We start from the raw sequence: 23,510 nt of genomic DNA on the forward strand, positions 1-23,510 counted from the left end.
GTCATTTTTGTCATTTTTGTCATTTTTGTCATTTTTGTCATTTTTGTCATTTTTGTCATTTTTGTCATTTTTGTCATTTTTGTCATTTTTGTCATTTTTGTCATTTTTGTCATTTTTGTCATTTTTGTCATTTTTGTCATTTTTGTCATTTTTGTCATTTTTGTCATTTTTGTCATTTTTGTCATTTTTGTCATTTTTGTCATTTTTGTCATTTTTGTCATTTTTGTCATTTTTGTCATTTTTGTCATTTTTGTCATTTTTGTCATTTTTGTCATTTTTGTCATTTTTGTCATTTTTGTCATTTTTGTCATTTTTGTCATTTTTGTCATTTTTGTCATTTTTGTCATTTTTGTCATTTTTGTCATTTTTGTCATTTTTGTCATTTTTGTCATTTTTGTCATTTTTGTCATTTTTGTCATTTTTGTCATTTTTGTCATTTTTGTCATTTTTGTCATTTTTGTCATTTTTGTCATTTTTGTCATTTTTGTCATTTTTGTCATTTTTGTCATTTTTGTCATTTTTGTCATTTTTGTCATTTTTGTCATTTTTGTCATTTTTGTCATTTTTGTCATTTTTGTCATTTTTGTCATTTTTGTCATTTTTGTCATTTTTGTCATTTTTGTCATTTTTGTCATTTTTGTCATTTTTGTCATTTTTGTCATTTTTGTCATTTTTGTCATTTTTGTCATTTTTGTCATTTTTGTCATTTTTGTCATTTTTGTCATTTTTGTCATTTTTGTCATTTTTGTCATTTTTGTCATTTTTGTCATTTTTGTCATTTTTGTCATTTTTGTCATTTTTGTCATTTTTGTCATTTTTGTCATTTTTGTCATTTTTGTCATTTTTGTCATTTTTGTCATTTTTGTCATTTTTGTCATTTTTGTCATTTTTGTCATTTTTGTCATTTTTGTCATTTTTGTCATTTTTGTCATTTTTGTCATTTTTGTCATTTTTGTCATTTTTGTCATTTTTGTCATTTTTGTCATTTTTGTCATTTTTGTCATTTTTGTCATTTTTGTCATTTTTGTCATTTTTGTCATTTTTGTCATTTTTGTCATTTTTGTCATTTTTGTCATTTTTGTCATTTTTGTCATTTTTGTCATTTTTGTCATTTTTGTCATTTTTGTCATTTTTGTCATTTTTGTCATTTTTGTCATTTTTGTCATTTTTGTCATTTTTGTCATTTTTGTCATTTTTGTCATTTTTGTCATTTTTGTCATTTTTGTCATTTTTGTCATTTTTGTCATTTTTGTCATTTTTGTCATTTTTGTCATTTTTGTCATTTTTGTCATTTTTGTCATTTTTGTCATTTTTGTCATTTTTGTCATTTTTGTCATTTTTGTCATTTTTGTCATTTTTGTCATTTTTGTCATTTTTGTCATTTTTGTCATTTTTGTCATTTTTGTCATTTTTGTCATTTTTGTCATTTTTGTCATTTTTGTCATTTTTGTCATTTTTGTCATTTTTGTCATTTTTGTCATTTTTGTCATTTTTGTCATTTTTGTCATTTTTGTCATTTTTGTCATTTTTGTCATTTTTGTCATTTTTGTCATTTTTGTCATTTTTGTCATTTTTGTCATTTTTGTCATTTTTGTCATTTTTGTCATTTTTGTCATTTTTGTCATTTTTGTCATTTTTGTCATTTTTGTCATTTTTGTCATTTTTGTCATTTTTGTCATTTTTGTCATTTTTGTCATTTTTGTCATTTTTGTCATTTTTGTCATTTTTGTCATTTTTGTCATTTTTGTCATTTTTGTCATTTTTGTCATTTTTGTCATTTTTGTCATTTTTGTCATTTTTGTCATTTTTGTCATTTTTGTCATTTTTGTCATTTTTGTCATTTTTGTCATTTTTGTCATTTTTGTCATTTTTGTCATTTTTGTCATTTTTGTCATTTTTGTCATTTTTGTCATTTTTGTCATTTTTGTCATTTTTGTCATTTTTGTCATTTTTGTCATTTTTGTCATTTTTGTCATTTTTGTCATTTTTGTCATTTTTGTCATTTTTGTCATTTTTGTCATTTTTGTCATTTTTGTCATTTTTTCATTTTTGTCATTATTATCATTTCTGTCATTTTGATCATTTCTGTCATTTTGATCATTTTTGTCATTTTTGTCATTTTTATCATTTTTGTCATTTTTGTCATTTTTGTCATTTTTGTCATTTTTGTCATTTTTGTCATTTTTGTCATTTTTGTCATTTTTGTCATTTTTGTCATTTTTGTCATTTTTGTCATTTTTGTCATTTTTGTCATTTTTGTCATTTTTGTCATTTTTGTCATTTTTGTCATTTTTGTCATTTTTGTCATTTTTGTCATTTTTGTCATTTTTGTCATTTTTGTCATTTTTGTCATTTTTGTCATTTTTGTCATTTTTGTCATTTTTGTCATTTTTGTCATTTTTGTCATTTTTGTCATTTTTGTCATTTTTGTCATTTTTGTCATTTTTGTCATTTTTGTCATTTTTGTCATTTTTGTCATTTTTGTCATTTTTGTCATTTTTGTCATTTTTGTCATTTTTGTCATTTTTGTCATTTTTGTCATTTTTGTCATTTTTGTCATTTTTGTCATTTTTGTCATTTTTGTCATTTTTGTCATTTTTGTCATTTTTGTCATTTTTGTCATTTTTGTCATTTTTGTCATTTTTGTCATTTTTGTCATTTTTGTCATTTTTGTCATTTTTGTCATTTTTTCATTATTGTCATTTTTGTCATTTTTGTCATTTTTGTCATTTTTGTCAATTTTGTCAATTTTGTCATTTTTGTCATTTTTGTCATTTTTGTCATTTTTGTCATTTTTGTCATTTTTGTCATTTTTGTCATTTTTGTCATTTTTGTCATTTTTGTCATTTTTGTCATTTTTGTCATTTTTGTCATTTTTGTCATTTTTGTCATTTTTGTCATTTTTGTCATTTTTGTCATTTTTGTCATTTTTGTCATTTTTGTCATTTTTGTCATTTTTGTCATTTTTGTCATTTTTGTCATTTTTGTCATTTTTGTCATTTTTGTCATTTTTGTCATTTTTGTCATTTTTGTCATTTTTGTCATTTTTGTCATTTTTGTCATTTTTGTCATTTTTGTCGTTTTTGTCATTTTTGTCATTTTTGTCATTTTTGTCATTTTTGTCATTTTTGTCATTTTTGTCATTTTTGTCATTTTTGTCATTTTTGGTCATTTTTTGACATTTTTGTCATTTTTGTCATTTTTGTCATTTTTGGTCATTTTTGTCATTTTTGTCATTTTTGTCATTTTTGTCATTTTTGTCATTTTTGTCATTTTTGTCATTTTTGTCATTTTTGTCATTTTTGTCATTTTTGTCATTTTTGTCATTTTTGTCATTTTTGTCATTTTTGTCATTTTTGTCATTTTTGTCATTTTTGTCATTTTTGTCATTTTTGTCATTTTTGTCATTTTTGTCATTTTTGTCATTTTTGTCATTTTTGTCATTTTTGTCATTTTTGTCATTTTTGTCATTTTTGTCATTTTTGTCATTTTTGTCATTTTTGTCATTTTTGTCATTTTTGTCATTTTTGTCATTTTTGTCATTTTTGTCATTTTTGTCATTTTTGTCATTTTTGTCATTTTTGTCATTTTTGTCATTTTTGTCATTTTTGTCATTTTTGTCATTTTTGTCATTTTTGTCATTTTTGTCATTTTTGTCATTTTTGTCATTTTTGTCATTTTTGTCATTTTTGTCATTTTTGTCATTTTTGTCATTTTTGTCATTTTTGTCATTTTTGTCATTTTTGTCATTTTTGTCATTTTTGTCATTTTTGTCATTTTTGTCATTTTTGTCATTTTTGTCATTTTTGTCATTTTTGTCATTTTTGTCATTTTTGTCATTTTTGTCATTTTTGTCATTTTTGTCATTTTTGTCATTTTTGTCATTTTTGTCATTTTTGTCATTTTTGTCATTTTTGTCATTTTTGTCATTTTTGTCATTTTTGTCATTTTTGTCATTTTTGTCATTTTTGTCATTTTTGTCATTTTTGTCATTTTTGTCATTTTTGTCATTTTTGTCATTTTTGTCATTTTTGTCATTTTTGTCATTTTTGTCATTTTTGTCATTTTTGTCATTTTTGTCATTTTTGTCATTTTTGTCATTTTTGTCATTTTTGTCATTTTTGTCATTTTTGTCATTTTTGTCATTTTTGTCATTTTTGTCATTTTTGTCATTTTTGTCATTTTTGTCATTTTTGTCATTTTTGTCATTTTTGTCATTTTTGTCATTTTTGTCATTTTTGTCATTTTTGTCATTTTTGTCATTTTTGTCATTTTTGTCATTTTTGTCATTTTTGTCATTTTTGTCATTTTTGTCATTTTTGTCATTTTTGTCATTTTTGTCATTTTTGTCATTTTTGTCATTTTTGTCATTTTTGTCATTTTTGTCATTTTTGTCATTTTTGTCATTTTTGTCATTTTTGTCATTTTTGTCATTTTTGTCATTTTTGTCATTTTTGTCATTTTTGTCATTTTTGTCATTTTTGTCATTTTTGTCATTTTTGTCATTTTTGTCATTTTTGTCATTTTTGTCATTTTTGTCATTTTTGTCATTTTTGTCATTTTTGTCATTTTTGTCATTTTTTCATTTTTGTCATTTCTGTCATTTTGATCATTTTTGTCATTTTTGTCGTTTTTGTCATTATTGTCATTTTTGTCATTTTTGTCAATTTTGTCATTTTTGTCATTTTTGTCATTTTTGTCATTTTTGTCATTTTTGTCATTTTTGTCATTTTTGTCATTTTTGTCATTTTTGTCATTTTTGTCATTTTTGTCATTTTTGTCATTTTTGTCATTTTTGTCATTTTTGTCATTTTTGTCATTTTTGTCATTTTTGTCATTTTTGTCATTTTTGTCATTTTTGTCATTTTTGTCATTTTTGTCATTTTTGTCATTTTTGTCATTTTTGTCATTTTTGTCATTTTTGTCATTTTTGTCATTTTTGTCATTTTTGTCATTTTTGTCATTTTTGTCATTTTTGTCATTTTTGTCATTTTTGTCATTTTTGTCATTTTTGTCATTTTTGTCATTTTGGTCATTTTTGTCATTTTTGTCATTTTTGTCATTTTTGTCATTTTTGTCATTTTTGTCATTTTTGTCATTTTTGTCATTTTTGTCATTTTTGTCATTTTTGTCATTTTTGTCATTTTTGTCATTTTTGTCATTTTTGTCATTTTTGTCATTTTTGTCATTTTTGTCATTTTTGTCATTTTTGTCATTTTTGTCATTTTTGTCATTTTTGTCATTTTTGTCATTTTTGTCATTTTTGTCATTTTTGTCTTTTTTGTCATATTTGTCATTTTTGTCATTATTGTAATTTTTGTCATTTTTGTCATTTTTGTCATTTTTGTCATTTTTGTCATTTTTGCCAATTTTGTCATTTTTGTAATTTTTGTAATTTTTGTCATTTTTGTCATTTTTGTCATTTTTGTCATTTTTGTCATTTTTGTCATTTTTGTCATTTTTGTCATTTTTGTCATTTTTGTCATTTTTGTCATTTTTGTCATTTTTGTCATTTTTGTCATTTTTGTCATTTTTGTCATTTTTGTCATTTTTGTCATTTTTGTCATTTTTGTCATTTTTGTCATTTTTGTCCTTTTTGTCATTTTTGTCATTTCTGTCATTTTTGTCATTTTTGTCATTTTTGTCATTTTTGTCATTTTTGTCATTTTTGTCATTTTTGTCATTTTTGTCATTTTTGTCATTTTTGTCATTTTTGTCATTTTTGTCATTTTTGTCATTTTTGTCATTTTTGTCATTTTTGTCATTTTTGTCATTTTTGTCATTTTTGTCATTTTTGTCATTTTTGTCATTTTTGTCATTTTTGTCATTTTTGTCATTTTTGTCATTTTTGTCATTTTTGTCATTTTTGTCATTTTTGTCATTTCTGTCATTTTTGTCATTTTTGTCATTTCTGTCATTTTTGTCATTTTTGTCATTTTTGTCATTTTTGTCATTTTTGTCATTTTTGTCATTTTTGTCATTTTTGTCATTTTTGTCATTTTTGTCATTTTTGTCATTTTTGTCATTTTTGTCATTTTTGTCATTTTTGTCATTTTTGTCATTTTTGTCATTTTTGTCATTTTTGTCATTTTTGTCATTTTTGTCATTTTTGTCATTTTTGTCATTTTTGTCATTTTTGTCATTTTTGTCATTTTTGTCATTTTTGTCATTTTTGTCATTTTTGTCATTTTTGTCATTTTTGTCATTTTTGTCATTTTTGTCATTTTTGTCATTTTTGTCATTTTTGTCATTTTTGTCATTTTTGTCATTTTTGTCATTTTTGTCATTTTTGTCATTTTTGTCATTTTTGTCATTTTTGTCATTTTTGTCATTTTTGTCATTTTTGTCATTTTTGTCATTTTTGTCATTTTTGTCATTTTTGTCATTTTTGTCATTTTTGTCATTTTTGTCATTTTTGTCATTTTTGTCATTTTTGTCATTTTTGTCATTTTTGTCATTTTTGTCATTTTTGTCATTTTTGTCATTTTTGTCATTTTTGTCATTTTTGTCATTTTTGTCATTTTTGTCATTTTTGTCATTTTTGTCATTTTTGTCATTTTTGTCATTTTTGTCATTTTTGTCATTTTTGTCATTTTTTCATTTTTGTCATTATTATCATTTCTGTCATTTTGATCATTTTTGTCATTTTTGTCGTTTTTGTCATTTTTGTCATTTTTGTCATTTTTGTCATTTTTGTCATTTTTGTCATTTTTGTCATTTTTGTCATTTTTGTCATTTTTGTCATTTTTGTCATTTTTGTCATTTTTGTCATTTTTGTCATTTTTGTCATTTTTGTCATTTTTGTCATTTTTGTCATTTTTGTCATTTTTGTCATTTTTGTCATTTTTGTCATTTTTGTCATTTTTGTCATTTTTGTCATTTTTGTCATTTTTGTCATTTTTGTCATTTTTGTCATTTTTGTCATTTTTGTCATTTTTGTCATTTTTGTCATTTTTGTCATTTTTGTCATTTTTGTCATTTCTGTCATTTTTTCATTTTTGTCATTATTATCATTTCTGTCATTTTGATCATTTTTGTCATTTTTGTCATTTTTATCATTTTTGTCATTTTTGTCATTTTTGTCATTTTTGTCATTTTTGTCATTTTTGTCATTTTTGTCATTTTTGTCATTTTTGTCATTTTTGTCATTTTTGTCATTTTTGTCATTTTTGTCATTTTTGTCATTTTTGTCATTTTTGTCATTTTTGTCATTTTTGTCATTTTTGTCATTTTTGTCATTTTTGTCATTTTTGTCATTTTTGTCATTTTTGTCATTTTTGTCATTTTTGTCATTTTTGTCATTTTTGTCATTTTTGTCATTTTTGTCATTTTTGTCATTTTTGTCATTTTTGTCATTTTTGTCATTTTTGTCATTTTTGTCATTTTTGTCATTTTTGTCATTTTTGTCATTTTTGTCATTTTTGTTATTTTTGTCATTTTTGTCATTTTTGTCATTTTTGTCATTTTTGTCATTTTTGTCATTTTTGTCATTTTTGTCATTTTTGTCATTTTTGTCATTTTTGTCATTTTTGTCATTTTTGTCATTTTTGTCATTTTTGTCATTTTTGTCATTTTTGTCATTTTTGTCATTTTTGTCATTTTTGTCATTTTTGTCATTTTTGTCATTTTTGTCATTTTTGTCATTTTTGTCATTTTTGTCATTTTTGTCATTTTTGTCATTTTTGTCATTTTTGTCATTTTTGTCATTTTTGTCATTTTTGTCATTTTTGTCATTTTTGTCATTTTTGTCATTTTTGTCATTTTTGTCATTTTTGTCATTTTTGTCATTTTTGTCATTTTTGTCATTTTTGTCATTTTTGTCATTTTTGTCATTTTTGTCATTTTTGTCATTTTTGTCATTTTTGTCATTTTTGTCATTTTTGTCATTTTTGTCATTTTTGTCATTTTTGTCATTTTTGTCATTTTTGTCATTTTTGTCATTTTTGTCATTTTTGTCATTTTTGTCATTTTTGTCATTTTTGTCATTTTTGTCATTTTTGTCATTTTTGTCATTTTTGTCATTTTTGTCATTTTTGTCATTTTTGTCATTTTTGTCATTTTTGTCATTTTTGTCATTTTTGTCATTTTTGTCATTTTTGTCATTTTTGTCATTTTTGTCATTTTTGTCATTTTTGTCATTTTTGTCATTTTTGTCATTTTTGTCATTTTTGTCATTTTTGTCATTTTTGTCATTATTGTCATTTCTGTCATTTTGATCATATTTGTCATTTTTGTCATTTTTGTCATTATTGTCATTATTGTCATTTTTGTCATTTTTGTCATTTTTGTCATTTTTGTCATTTTTGCCAATTTTGTCATTTTTGTCATTTTTGTCATTTTTGTCATTTTTGTCATTTTTGTCATTTTTGTCATTTTTGTCATTTTTGTCATTTTTGTCATTTTTGTCATTTTTGTCATTTTTGTCATTTTTTCATTTTTGTTATAGTTATCATTTCTGTCATTTTGATCATTTTTGTCATTTTTGTCATTTTTATCATTTTTGTCATTTTTGTCATTTTTGTCATTTTTGTCATTTTTGTCATTTTTGTCATTTTTGTCATTTTTGTCATTTTTGTCATTTTTGTCATTTTTGTCATTTTTGTCATTTTTGTCATTTTTGTCATTTTTGTCATTTTTGTCATTTTTGTCATTTTTGTCATTTTTGTCATTTTTGTCATTTTTGTCATTTTTGTCATTTTTGTCATTTTTGTCATTTTTGTCATTTTTGTCATTTTTGTCATTTTTGTCATTTTTGTCATTTTTGTCATTTTTGTCATTTTTGTCATTTTTGTCATTTTTGTCATTTTTGTCATTTTTGTCATTTTTGTCATTTTTGTCATTTTTGTCATTTTTGTCATTTTTGTCATTTTTGTCATTTTTGTCATTTTTGTCATTTTTGTCATTTTTGTCATTTTTGTCATTTTTGTCATTTTTGTCATTTTTGTCATTTTTGTCATTTTTGTCATTTTTGTCATTTTTGTCATTTTTGTCATTTTTGTCATTTTTGTCATTTTTGTCATTTTTGTCATTTTTGTCATTTTTGTCATTTTTGTCATTTTTGTCATTTTTGTCATTTTTGTCATTTTTGTCATTTTTGTCATTTTTGTCATTTTTGTCATTTTTGTCATTTTTGTCATTTTTGTCATTTTTGTCATTTTTGTCATTTTTGTCATTTTTGTCATTTTTGTCATTTTTGTCATTTTTGTCATTTTTGTTATTTTTGTCATTTTTGTCATTTTTGTCATTTTTGTCATTTTTGTCATTTTTGTCATTTTTGTCATTTTTGTCATTTTTGTCATTTTTGTCATTTTTGTCATTTTTGTCATTTTTGTCATTTTTGTCATTTTTGTCATTTTTGTCATTTTTGTCATTTTTGTCATTTTTGTCATTTTTGTCATTTTTGTCATTTTTGTCATTTTTGTCATTTTTGTCATTTTTGTCATTTTTGTCATTTTTGTCATTTTTGTCATTTTTGTCATTTTTGTCATTTTTGTCATTTTTGTCATTTTTGTCATTTTTGTCATTTTTGTCATTTTTGTCATTTTTGTTATTTTTGTTATTTTTGTCATTTTTGTCATTTTTGTCATTTTTGTCATTTTTGTCATTTTTGTCATTTTTGTCATTTTTGTCATTTTTGTCATTTTTGTCATTTTTGTCATTTTTGTCATTTTTGTCATTTTTGTCATTTTTGTCATTTTTGTCATTTTTGTCATTTTTGTCATTTTTGTCATTTTTGTCATTTTTGTCATTTTTGTCATTTTTGTCATTTTTGTCATTTTTGTCATTTTTGTCATTTTTGTCATTTTTGTCATTTTTGTCATTTTTGTCATTTTTTCATTTTTGTCATTATTGTCATTTCTGTCATTTTGATCATTTTTGTCATTTTTGTCGTTTTTGTCATTATTGTCGTTTTTGTCATTTTTGTCATTTTTGTCAATTTTGTCAATTTTGTCATTTTTGTCATTTTTGTCATTTTTGTCATTTTTGTCATTTTTGTCATTTTTGTCATTTTTGTCATTTTTGTCATTTTTGTCATTTTTGTCATTTTTGTCATTTTTGTCATTTTTGTCATTTTTGTCATTTTTGTCATTTTTGTCATTTTTGTCATTTTTGTCATTTTTGTCATTTTTGTCATTTTTGTCATTTTTGTCATTTTTGTCATTTTTGTCATTTTTGTCATTTTTGTCATTTTTGTCATTTTTGTCATTTTTGTCATTTTTGTCATTTTTGTCATTTTTGTCATTTTTGTCATTTTTGTCATTTTTGTCATTTTTGTCATTTTTGTCATTTTTGTCATTTTTGTCATTTTTGTCATTTTTGTCTTTTTTGTCATTTTTGTCATTATTGTCATTTCTGTCATTTTGATCATATTTGTCATTTTTGTCATTTTTGTCATTATTGTCATTTTTGTCATTTTTGTCATTTTTGTCATTTTTGCCAATTTGGTCATTTTTGTAATTTTTGTAATTTTTGTCATTTTTGTCATTTTTGTCATTTTTGTCATTTTTGTCATTTTTGTCATTTTTGTCATTTTTGTCATTTTTGTCATTTTTGTCATTTTTGTCATTTTTGTCATTTTTGTCATTTTTGTCATTTTTGTCATTTTTGTCATTTTTGTCATTTTTGTCATTTTTGTCATTTTTGTCATTTTTGTCATTTTTGTCATTTTTGTCATTTTTGTCATTTTTGTCATTTTTGTCATTTTTGTCATTTTTGTCCTTTTTGTCATTTTTGTCATTTCTGTCATTTTTGTCATTTTTGTCATTTTTGTCATTTTTGTCATTTGTGTCATTTTTGTCATTTTTGTCATTTTTGTCATTTTTGTCATTTTTGTCATTTTTGTCATTTTTGTCATTTTTGTCATTTTTGTCATTTTTGTCATTTTTGTCATTTTTGTCATTTTTGTCATTTCTGTCATTTTTGTCATTTTTGTCATTTTTGTCATTTTTGTCATTTTTGTCATTTTTGTCATTTTTGTCATTTTTGTCATTTTTGTCATTTTTGTCATTTTTGTCATTTTTGTCATTTTTGTCATTTTTGTCATTTTTGTCATTTTTGTCATTTTTGTCATTTTTGTCATTTTTGTCATTTTTGTCATTTTTGTCATTTTTGTCATTTTTGTCATTTTTGTCATTTTTGTCATTTTTGTCATTTTTGTCATTTTTGTCATTTTTGTCATTTTTGTCATTTTTGTCATTTTTGTCATTTTTGTCATTTTTGTCATTTTTGTCATTTTTGTCATTTTTGTCATTTTTGTCATTTTTGTCATTTTTGTCATTTTTGTCATTTTTGTCATTTTTGTCATTTTTGTCATTTTTGTCATTTTTGTCATTTTTGTCATTTTTGTCATTTTTGTCATTTTTGTCATTTTTGTCATTTTTGTCATTTTTGTCATTTTTGTCATTTTTGTCATTTTTGTCATTTTTGTCATTTTTGTCATTTTTGTCATTTTTGTCATTTTTGTCATTTTTGTCATTTTTGTCATTTTTGTCATTTTTGTCATTTTTGTCATTTTTGTCATTTTTGTCATTTTTGTCATTTTTGTCATTTTTGTCATTTTTGTCATTTTTGTCATTTTTGTCATTTTTGTCATTTTTGTCATTTTTGTCATTTTTGTCATTTTTGTCATTTTTGTCATTTTTGTCATTTTTGTCATTTTTGTCATTTTTGTCATTTTTGTCATTTTTGTCATTTTTGTCATTTTTGTCATTTTTGTCATTTTTGTCATTTTTGTCATTTTTGTCATTTTTGCCATTTTTGTCATTTTTGTCATTTTTGTCATTTTTGTCATTTTTGTCATTTTTGTCATTTTTGTCATTTTTGTCATTTTTGTCATTTTTTCATTTTTGTCATTATTATCATTTCTGTCATTTTGATCATTTTTGTCATTTTTGTCGTTTTTGTCATTTTTGTCATTTTTGTCATTTTTGTCATTTTTGTCATTTTTGTCATTTTTGTCATTTTTGTCATTTTTGTCATTTTTGTCATTTTTGTCATTTTTGTCATTTTTGTCATTTTTGTCATTTTTGTCATTTTTGTCATTTTTGTCATTTTTGTCATTTTTGTCATTTTTGTCATTTTTGTCATTTTTGTCATTTTTGTCATTTTTGTCATTTTTGTCATTTTTGTCATTTTTGTCATTTTTGTCATTTTTGTCATTTTTGTCATTTTTGTCATTTTTGTCATTTTTGTCATTTTTGTCATTTTTGTCATTTTTGTCATTTTTGTCATTTTTGTCATTTTTGTCATTTTTGTCATTTTTGTCATTTTTGTCATTTTTGTCATTTTTGTCATTTTTGTCATTTTTGTCATTTTTGTCATTTTTGTCATTTTTGTCATTTTTGTCATTTTTGTCATTTTTTCATTTTTGTCATTATTTTCATTTCTGTCATTTTGATCATTTTTGTCATTTTTGTCATTTTTATCATTTTTGTCATTTTTGTCATTTTTGTCATTTTTGTCATTTTTGTCATTTTTGTCATTTTTGTCATTTTTGTCATTTTTGTCATTTTTGTCATTTTTGTCATTTTTGTCATTTTTGTCATTTTTGTCATTTTTGTCATTTTTGTCATTTTTGTCATTTTTGTCATTTTTGTCATTTTTGTCATTTTTGTCATTTTTGTCATTTTTGTCATTTTTGTCATTTTTGTCATTTTTGTCATTTTTGTCATTTTTGTCATTTTTGTCATTTTTGTCATTTTTGTCATTTTTGTCATTTTTGTCATTTTTGTCATTTTTGTCATTTTTGTCATTTTTGTCATTTTTGTCATTTTTGTCATTTTTGTCATTTTTGTCATTTTTGTCATTTTAGTCATTTTTGTCATTTTTGTCATTTTTGTCATTTTTGTCATTTTAGTCATTTTTGTCATTTTTGTCATTTTTGTCATTTTTGTCATTTTTGTCATTTTTGTTATTTTTGTCATTTTTGTCATTTTTGTCATTTTTGTCATTTTTTTCATTTTTGTCATTTTTGTCATTTTTGTCATTTTTGTCATTTTTGTCATTTTTGTCATTTTTGTCATTTTTGTCATTTTTGTCATTTATGTCATTTTTGTCATTTTTGTCATTTTTGTCATTTTTGTCATTTTTGTCATTTTTGTCATTTTTGTCATTTTTGTCATTTTTGTCATTTTTGTCATTTTTGTCATTTTTGTCATTTTTGTCATTTTTGTCATTTTTGTCATTTTTGTCATTTTTGTCATTTTTGTCATTTTTGTCATTTTTGTCATTTTTGTCATTTTTGTCATTTTTGTCATTTTTGTCATTTTTGTCATTTTTGTCATTTTTGTCATTTTTGTCATTTTTGTCATTTTTGTCATTTTTGTCATTTTTGTCATTTTTGTCATTTTTGTCATTTTTGTCATTTTTGTCATTTTTGTCATTTTTGTCATTTTTGTCATTTTTGTCATTTTTGTCATTTTTGTCATTTTTGTCATTTTTGTCATTTTTGTCATTTTTGTCATTTTTGTCATTTTGATCATTTTTGTCGTTTTTGTCATTATTGTCATTTTTGTCATTTTTGTCATTTTTGTCATTTTTGTCATTTTTGTCATTTTTGTCATTTTTGTCAATTTTGTCAATTTTGTCATTTTTGTCATTTTTGTCATTTTTGTCATTTTTGTCATTTTTGTCATTTTTGTCATTTTTGTCATTTTTGTCATTTTTGTCAATTTTGTCATTTTTGTCATTTTTGTCATTTTTGTCATTTTTGTCATTTTTGTCATTTTTGTCATTTTTGTCATTTTTGTCATTTTTGTCATTTTTGTCATTTTTGTCATTTTTGTCATTTTTGTCATTTTTGTCATTTTTGTCATTTTTGTCATTTTTGTCATTTTTGTCATTTTTGTCATTTTTGTCATTTTTGTCATTTTTGTCATTTTTGTCATTTTTGTCATTTTTGTCATTTTTGTCATTTTTGTCATTTTTGTCATTTTTGTCATTTTTGTCATTTTTGTCATTTTTGTCATTTTTGTCATTTTTTGTCATTTTTGTCATTTTTGTCATTTTTGTCATTTTTGTCATTTTTGTCATTTTTGTCATTTTTGTCATTTTTGTCATTTTTGTCATTTTTGTCATTTTTGTCATTTTTGTCATTTTTGTCATTTTTGTCATTTTTGTCATTTTTGTCATTTTTGTCATTTTTGTCATTTTTGTCATTTTTGTCATTTTTGTCATTATTGTCATTTCTGTCATTTTGATCATATTTGTCATTTTTGTCATTTTTGTCATTATTGTCATTATTGTCATTTTTGTCATTTTTGTCATTTTTGTCATTTTTGTCATTTTTGCCAATTTTGTCATTTTTGTCATTTTTGTCATTTTTGTCATTTTTGTCATTTTTGTCATTTTTGTCATTTTTGTCATTTTTGTCATTTTTGTCATTTTTGTCATTTTTGTCATTTTTGTCATTTTTGTCATTTTTGTCATTTTTGTCATTTTTGTCATTTTTGTCATTTTTGTCATTTTTGTCATTTTTGTCATTTTTGTCATTTTTGTCATTTTTGTCATTTTTGTCATTTTTGTCATTTTTGTCATTTTTGTCATTTTTGTCATTTTTGTCATTTTTGTCATTTTTGTCATTTTTGTCATTTTTGTCATTTTTGTCATTTTTGTCATTTTTGTCATTTTTGTCATTTTTGTCATTTTTGTCATTTTTGTCATTTTTGTCATTTTTGTCATTTTTGTCATTTTTGTCATTTTTGTCATTTTTGTCATTTTTGTCATTTTTGTCATTTTTGTCATTTTTGTCATTTTTGTCATTTTTGTCATTTTTGTCATTTTTGTCATTTTTGTCATTTTTGTCATTTTTGTCATTTTTGTCATTTTTGTCATTTTTGTCATTTTTGTCATTTTTGTCATTTTTGTCATTTTTGTCATTTTTGTCATTTTTGTCATTTTTGTCATTTTTGTCATTTTTGTCATTTTTGTCATTTTTGTCATTTTGATCATTTTTGTCATTTTTGTCATTATTGTCATTTTTGTCATTTTTGTCATTTTTGTCATTTTTGTCATTTTTGTCATTTTTGTCATTTTTGTCATTTTTGTCATTTTTGTCATATTTGTCATTTTTGTCAATTTTGTCATTTTTGTAATTTTTGTAATTTTTGTAATTTTTGTCATTTTTGTCATTTTTGTCATTTTTGTCATTTTTGTCATTTTTGTCATTTTTGTCATTTTTGTCATTTTTGTCATTTTTGTCATTTTTGTCATTTTTGTCATTTTTGTCATTTTTGTCTTTTTTGTCATTTTTGTCATTTTTGTCATTTTTGTCATTTTTGTCATTTTTGTCATTTTTGTCATTTTTGTCATTTTTGTCATTTTTGTCATTTTTGTCATTTTTGTCATTTTTGTCATTTTTGTCATTTTTGTCATTTTTGTCATTTTTGTCATTTCTGTCATTTTTGTCATTTTTGTCATTTTTGTCATTTTTGTCATTTTTGTCATTTTTGTCATTTTTGTCATTTTTGTCATTTTTGTCATTTTTGTCATTTTTGTCATTTTTGTCATTTTTGTCATTTTTGTCATTTTTGTCATTTTTTGTCATTTTTGTCATTTTTGTCATTTTTGTCATTTCTGTCATTTTTGTCATTTTTGTCATTTTTGTCATTTTTGTCATTTTTGTCATTTTTGTCATTTTTGTCATTTTTGTCATTTTTGTCATTTTTGTCATTTTTGTCATTTTTGTCATTTTTGTCATTTTTGTCATTTTTGTCATTTTTGTCATTTTTGTCATTTTTGTCATTTTTGTCATTTTTGTCATTTTTGTCATTTTTGTCATTTTTGTCATTTTTGTCATTTTTGTCATTTTTGTCATTTTTGTCATTTTTGTCATTTTTGTCATTTTTGTCATTTTTGTCATTTTTGTCATTTTTGTCATTTTTGTCATTTTTGTCATTTTTGTCATTTTTGTCATTTTTGTCATTTTTGTCATTTTTGTCATTTTTGTCATTTTTGTCATTTTTGTCATTTTTGTCATTTTTGTCATTTTTGTCATTTTTGTCATTTTTGTCATTTTTGTCATTTTTGTCATTTTTGTCATTTTTGTCATTTTTGTCATTTTTGTCATTTTTGTCATTTTTGTCATTTTTGTCATTTTTGTCATTTTTGTCATTTTTGTCATTTTTGTCATTTTTGTCATTTTTGTCATTTTTGTCATTTTTGTCATTTTTGTCATTTTTGTCATTTTTGTCATTTTTGTCATTTTTGTCATTTTTGTCATTTTTGTCATTTTTGTCATTTTTGTCATTTTTGTCATTTTTGTCATTTTTGTCATTTTTGTCATTTTTGTCATTTTTGTCATTTTTGTCATTTTTGTCATTTTTGTCATTTTTGTCATTTTTGTCATTTTTGTCATTTTTGTCATTTTTGTCATTTTTGTCATTTTTGTCATTTTTGTCATTTTTGTCATTTTTGTCATTTTTGTCATTTTTGTCATTTTTGTCATTTTTGTCATTTTTGTCATTTTTGTCATTTTTGTCATTTTTGTCATTTTTGTCATTTTTGTCATTTTTGTCATTTTTGTCATTTTTGTCATTTTTGTCATTTTTGTCATTTTTGTCATTTTTGTCATTTTTGTCATTTTTATCATTTTTGTCATTTTTGTCATTTTTGTCATTTTTGTCATTTTTGTCATTTTTGTCATTTTTGTCATTTTTGTCATTTTTGTCATTTTTGTCATTTTTGTCATTTTTGTCATTTTTGTCATTTTTGTAATTTTTGTAATTTTTGTAATTTTTGTAATTTTTGTCATTTTTGTCATTTTTGTCATTTTTGTCATTTTTGTAATTTTTGTCATTTTTTTCATTTTTGTCATTTTTGTCATTTTTGTCATTTTTGTCATTTTTGTCATTTTTGTCATTTTTGTCATTTTTGTCATTTTTGTCATTTTTGTCATTTTTGTCATTTTTGTCATTTTTGTCATTTTTGTCATTTTTGTCATTTTTGTCATTTTTGTCATTTTTGTCATTTTTGTCATTTTTGTCATTTTTGTCATTTTTGTCATTTTTGTCATTTTTGTCATTTTTATCATTTTTGTCATTTTTGTCATTTTTGTCATTTTTGTCATTTTTGTCATTTTTGTCATTTTTGTCATTTTTGTCATTTTTGTCATTTTTGTCATTTTTGTCATTTTTGTCATTTTTGTCATTTTTGTCATTTTTGTCATTTTTGTCATTTTTGTCATTTTTGTCATTTTTGTCATTTTTGTCATTTTTGTCATTTTTGTCATTTTTGTCATTTTTGTCATTTTTGTCATTTTTGTCATTTTTGTCATTTTTGTCATTTTTGTCATTTTTGTCATTTTTGTCATTTTTGTCATTTTTGTCATTTTTGTCATTTTTGTCATTTTTGTCATTTTTGTCATTTTTGTCATTTTTGTCATTTTTGTCATTTTTGTCATTTTTGTCATTTTTGTCATTTTTGTCATTTTTGTCATTTTTGTCATTTTTGTCATTTTTGTCATTTTTGTCATTTTTGTCATTTTTGTCATTTTTGTCATTTTTGTCATTTTTGTCATTTTTGTCATTTTTGTCATTTTTGTCATTTTTGTCATTTTTGTCATTTTTGTCATTTTTGTCATTTTTGTCATTTTTGTCATTTTTGTCATTTTTGTCATTTTTGTCATTTTTGTCATTTTTGTCATTTTTGTCATTTTTGTCATTTTTGTCATTTTTGTCATTTTTGTCATTTTTGTCATTTTTGTCATTTTTGTCATTTTTGTAATTTTTGTCATTTTTGTCATTTTTGTCATTTTTGTCATTTTTGTCATTTTTGTCATTTTTGTCATTTTTGTCATTTTTGTCATTTTTGTCATTTTTGTCATTTTTGTCATTTTTGTCATTTTTGTCATTTTTGTCATTTTTGTCATTTTTGTCATTTTTGTCATTTTTGTCATTTTTGTCATTTTTGTCATTTTTGTCATTTTTGTCATTTTTGTCATTTTTGTCATTTTTGTCATTTTTGTCATTTTTGTCATTTTTGTCATTTTTGTCATTTTTGTCATTTTTGTCATTTTTGTCATTTTTGTCATTTTTGTCATTTTTGTCATTTTTGTCATTTTTGTCATTTTTGTCATTTTTGTCGTTTTTGCCATTTTTGTCATTTTTGTCATTTTGTCATTTTTGTCATTTTTGTCATTTTTGTCATTTTCGCCAAAAAAATTGTTTTAAAATGCTGATTAATTCCAAGCATTTTGTCTCAATATTCGGGCAACTGGGTGGTATTTTTCTCAAAATTTTGAAAGTCCGGGCAAGACTCGATAGATCCGGGGAATTTGATATTTTACTGAAGACGAAACATTCCTCCTAAGAAATTATCAATTGTGTTTAATTGTTTTCTCCCGGTATGGTTTCGATCGAAGGACGATTTCAAGCTTTAATCGAAACATGTCCAGCTCACATGTAGGATGAATAATTCATTCTATCAATCTTAATTTTAACCTGAACGAACATCTTGCCGTCAATTGAGTCCTGTGATAGTAACTATCTCTGGTGCGAGACATGAATGCAGCCTCTGCTCGCCTCCAGACTGAATTACTACTCAGAAATGCAAATTCGAACTCACCCACTTCCCTGAACCAGAGAAAATACCATCGGAAAGTGGTTATAGCCTTTCCTCCATTTTCGTTCCTCTTTTGGCCACTAACTCTCGGTTCCCATAATTGATGATACACCATTAGGAAAGGATTTATAATGGTCGCTCGTTTGATTACCATTTGCTGCTGCAGGAATTCAATTAAACGTGCACCCGATTGGTCGATTGCTGGTGTGGTGCACCAATGCAAATACGAATGAATATCAATTGCAGGGTTTCGCCTTACCAGCATCATCATTCAGCAGATTAAATTTGATGAATTCATAATCCTATTTACAGCGAAAGGAGGAACTCAACAGTCATCTCTGTCCAGGAGTATCCTCGCTGCAGTTTTTTTTTGTCTGGGAATGCATATCAGCGATGATAATTTCAACGTTGGGAAAAAATTGCATGAAAATTATTGATTCCGGGGAATAACACCGAGCAAATACAGCGTAGGATTTATGTTTGTTTATTTAAAAATAATTGAAAGACTTTAACAACTTTAAATGATTGCCTACACAAAGGAGTAAAAAATTGCCGTTAAATTTTCCCAAACGACCACATCGGTGGTATACTTTCAGGTGCTTAGAAACTAATAAAAATCCAATTATGAAAAAAATTTCATAGTTTTTTGATGAACTCGACCAAATAAAATGAAGCACATTTTCTTCTCGCCAACCGCTGCAATCGTCAAATTCTTCGGATTGATATTCCTTAATTTTCTTCTACTAGATACATATTTCCGACTCACCTGATTATTGGGGAACGTTCCGTCCTTGTCGATGGCGTTCACCTGGGTTACCTTGGTCCCGATCGGTTCGCCTTCCAGAACTGTTTCCTGTTCACGTTCGGTAAACAGCGGAATTTCGTCGTTTACATCCTCTAATTGTATGTAAACAGTCGCTTCCGATGCCAACTGCTGGGCGCCGTTGTTCTGTTTTGTTTCGTTTCGTTTTATTTTATTTTTTGTTTCGGATTTGATGAACACACGGAAAAAGCATGGAATAAAAATTGGGAAAAGAGAGGAGAAAAAAAACGTTAAGGCATTGAAATTATGATTCTGCAGTGGATTTTTTCATTCAAAAGTTGGCAACGATTGTGAGTGGGATGCGAAATTGTCGAGGAAGGCCATTCCGGAGCATTGTTGTTAGGGGTTTAAGGCTACGATATCAATTCAGCACCCAGCATTCCGAAAACTGCTGAGCGCTAGTATTTTTCCTGTTTCGGTGTGGGCAGTTCGGAGAAAATATTTCCCAATTACCCGATGAAAATCTTCAACCGCACCGGAGCACGTGATTTGAATGAGTGCTGATGATTGGTTCGGTTGAAAATTGGAGTTTAGTTTTTCTTGGTAACTGATCAAAAGTTTGCAGGTGTTTATTCCAGAAAAAACCCTAAGATAATACCACACAATTTTGAAAAATTATTCTGGAAGGTATCGAATCTTAAATTTCAATTTTTTTTATCTTAAACTTTGTGTTAGAAATTTTTTCAATGGAACTAAAAACTTTCGCCCAAAGCTCTTCAAAAGACTTTCAGCTGCGAGTAATTAATCCAGCCGGTTGCTGTTGAACTCAAGGATCCATGATCAACGATTACCACCGGAAAAACTCTTACTGGTCTGAACTTCAAGAGCAAAGCAAACCATCGACTCATTGGCTCGACTAAAGCTTGTCAGCGTTTTGAAAAGCGTTCCTACAAAGAAAATGAATCTCAGCGGGAAACCAAGCGGGAGAGAATCCCACAAAAACGAAAAAAAAACCTTAATAAAATAAAAACAAAAAGCTTTTCACCAAAGTTTTCCACAAAAGTGGTTTGCCTCCGAGGGTGAAAATTCGGGAAGCAATCATTGGCATGTTTGTTTTCTCCCGACGCAAACATTGCCCATCTCGCTCCTCAACGTCATCATCATCACTCAAAAAGCTCGGAAACAACTCGCAAAACGCGAAATCGCTCAAAATTTGCCGGAACAAGGATCATGGGAAACTTTCAAGTTTTGAATAAATTAACTCTGCGCGTCTCCGCGGAATCTTCTTCCCGCTTTTCCTGAATCGATGCCGGTGTGTTTGTATTCCTTTGGCAGGGGAAAAAAGTTTCAACGTTTTCCGATAATAATCGGATTGGTTTATCGCGGGATCAATGGGTATTGAGGCAAATTGGCGCGCGATCCGGAGGAAATCGAAATTGGAAGAATCCGGACCGGAGTTGGTGGCATTTGGCAATCGTCGTAGGAAGAAGAGAATAACTATTCAAACGAGTGGCACTTTTGCGAAAGCGCAGTTTTCTACTTACAGAAGTTCGGAGGAGGGCAAATTGGCGGGACGAGAAGATGGAAAAGACTTGCCAAATGAGAGTTCCTGGAGGCCATGCCAGAAGGATGCCAATCGTTGATGATAGCTTCAAACTTGAACTCTTGCGCTTGAAATTCCCTAGACTGGCAGAAACTCTTATTCGGTGGAAAGGAGCTCTTTAGCGATTTTTTTTTGGACTCTTTTTAACGGTGAGTAAAAAAACTTAACAAAACTTACAAAGGCGTGGAGGGAAAAATTTGTAGAAGCAGAAAAATCATTCAACTGCACGTCTGCGGCACAAAAAAGCTCTTAATTTTCTAGTTGGAAAGTCTTCTTCTCTCTCATATTTTCATCCCGCAGTTCAAGTGTCTTTTTACCGGAAGATATTCCTGAGCCCCCGGGAAACCTCATATAAAAACGTGTCTCCTTTGCGATGACTTGGTTTCTGTAATTTAATGTATTGTTCAGTTTAAGTTGATTCAGTATGAATTGAATGAATTTTCCAATTTTCCAACAAAGTTTGTGAATTGAAGTTGGAGCACAAAAAGCGGCTTTCTTCGAACGTTTTTTTTTTTGAGTTTTTACTTACACAAGTTCAAACCTGATCGACATACATTAGGGTAGCAGCCAAATGAGTCATGTCGAATTTCACAAACTGACCGTATTCTTTATGCAGGCAGACCCAAAATTATTTATTTATTTAACAATCTTTGCATATGCTTCAAATTATTTACAGAGATTAAACTAACTTATCCTAGATTTAAACACAGATTTCGACAAATTAAAATCAAATTCACTAGCAATTTCGTTGAATTTTGCACAACATACATCTAAAGGATTGTTCTGACCATATAGAGTTCGTCGGTGAGAAAGTCTTAACAATTCCTGCGACCGGGTCGTTCTTAAAGGAGCATTAAACGGCAGGAGCGACAACAATTCCGGACAATCCACGTTATTCTGAATGATGTCGAAAATGAAGAGGCGTTGTAGGAAAACGCGCCTTGATTCCAGCGTCGGTAGATTTAGTAGTAAGCACCGTTGTTCGTAAGGCGGGAGCTCAAATCCGTTGTTCCATGGTAGCTGACGTAATGCGTATCTGACGAAGCATCGTTGTACTTTCTCGATTTTCTTTGATTGTACCGCCTGATATGGTGCCCAAATTTGCACTCCAAATTCTAGAATGCTGCGCACAAGAGCACAATACAACGATTTCAGGCTATAGAAATCACTGAAATACTGCGTGTTCCGTCGTATGAAGCCAAGAACCGAAAAACCTTTGGCTACTGTCGTGGAAATATGCTGAGAAAAACTGAGCTTGCTGTCCAAAGTAATACCAAGGTCCTTGACGACCGATGTGCGATTCAGGATAGTCGTTGACATGTTGTACTCAAAACTAATAGGCCTTCGTTGTCGAGTGAACGTAATGGTAGTACATTTGGTTATGTTGGGAGCCATACCGTTCTGATTACACCTAGTGAGAAGACAGTCAATGTCCTTTTGGAGAGCTCAGCAATCGACTAACGAGGAGATTGTTCGGAAAATTTTGAGATCATCGGCGTACATCAGTTTTTCCGACTCAAGAATAGTATTCAAATCGTTGATGAAGAGGAGAAATATCAGAGGTCCCAGATGACTCCCCTGGGGCCCTCCCGAGGTTATTTGAAACGGAGACGAGTTAACAGAGCCCAGTCGTACGAAAGCAGTTCGACCTACGAGGTACGAGTTAATCCAGTTGCAGAGCCAGTCCGGAAACCCCAATCGCCGCATTTTTTCTACAGCCAAATCATGCGGTACCTTATCGAAGGCTTTACTCAGGTCTACATATACGGCATCGACTTGTTTACGTTTATCTAGCCTGCCAACTAATTTCGAAACGTACGTCATGAGATTGGTGGTCGTTGATCTACGTTTCATGAACCCATGTTGATCTTCAGAGATGGTATGTTGCACAGTTTGATACAACACATCGTAAACGAGGCTCTCAAAAACTTTCGGAAAACAGCTCAGAATTGAAATTCCTCGATAGTTTTCTGCTCTATTCATGTTTCCTGCTTTATGAATTGGGGTTATCGAGGCAATTTTCCAGGTCCCAGGAAATACAGCCTCCTCCAACGATTTGTTGAAAATGATCGAAATTGGTGCGGAAAGAGAAGCAGCACATTTTTTAACCAAGAGTGGTGGAATGCCGTCCGGTCCAGGTCCTTTCGATTCATCCAGTGCAGCCATCTTACGAAAAACATCATTCGAGGAAAATCTCAGCATACCCAGGTTGAAATCGTGACTCTGCAAACTACTCAAGTATGATTCAGACAAAGGTGGTGAGTTATTACTTAACACGCTCTGAAAGAAAGACGAAAATAGATTTGCAGCAGCATACGGTGTCTCGGCGGTGGTATCGTTGAAGCTGATGACTTGTGGTACTCCCTGGTTACCCTTCCGTTGTCTTATATAAGACCAAAACGATGCGGGGTCGGAGCGAGCGTTGTCTTGAATGCGATTCATGTATTCGCAAAAACTCGTCACATGCAAAGAGTTATAGGCGCTCTCTAAGTCACGTAATTCGTTTAAGCGATCCATGCTATCGCCGTTGTTGATCCTTTTCCTTGCCTTTCGAAGCCGGTTACGCAGGTTACGGAGTTCAGGATT

The 23,510-nt window shown here is 26.5% G+C and overlaps 1 protein-coding gene across 3 annotated transcripts in view; it reads right to left on the reverse strand.

Moving 5' to 3' along the window:
- Positions 1 to 23,510, reverse strand: part of LOC129743935 (neural-cadherin) — an 833,438-nt gene that overhangs the window by 521,752 nt on the left and 288,176 nt on the right. For all 3 annotated transcript variants that reach the window (XM_055736178.1, XM_055736177.1, XM_055736179.1), the window contains exon 11: positions 19,325 to 19,507. In XM_055736178.1, coding sequence (XP_055592153.1) covers positions 19,325 to 19,507 — 183 coding nt within the window. The remainder of the gene's footprint in view (positions 1 to 19,324; positions 19,508 to 23,510) is intronic.

The sequence above is a fragment of the Uranotaenia lowii genome, chromosome 2 (genome assembly GCF_029784155.1).
Source record: "Uranotaenia lowii strain MFRU-FL chromosome 2, ASM2978415v1, whole genome shotgun sequence".
NCBI lineage: Eukaryota > Metazoa > Arthropoda > Insecta > Diptera > Culicidae > Uranotaenia > Uranotaenia lowii.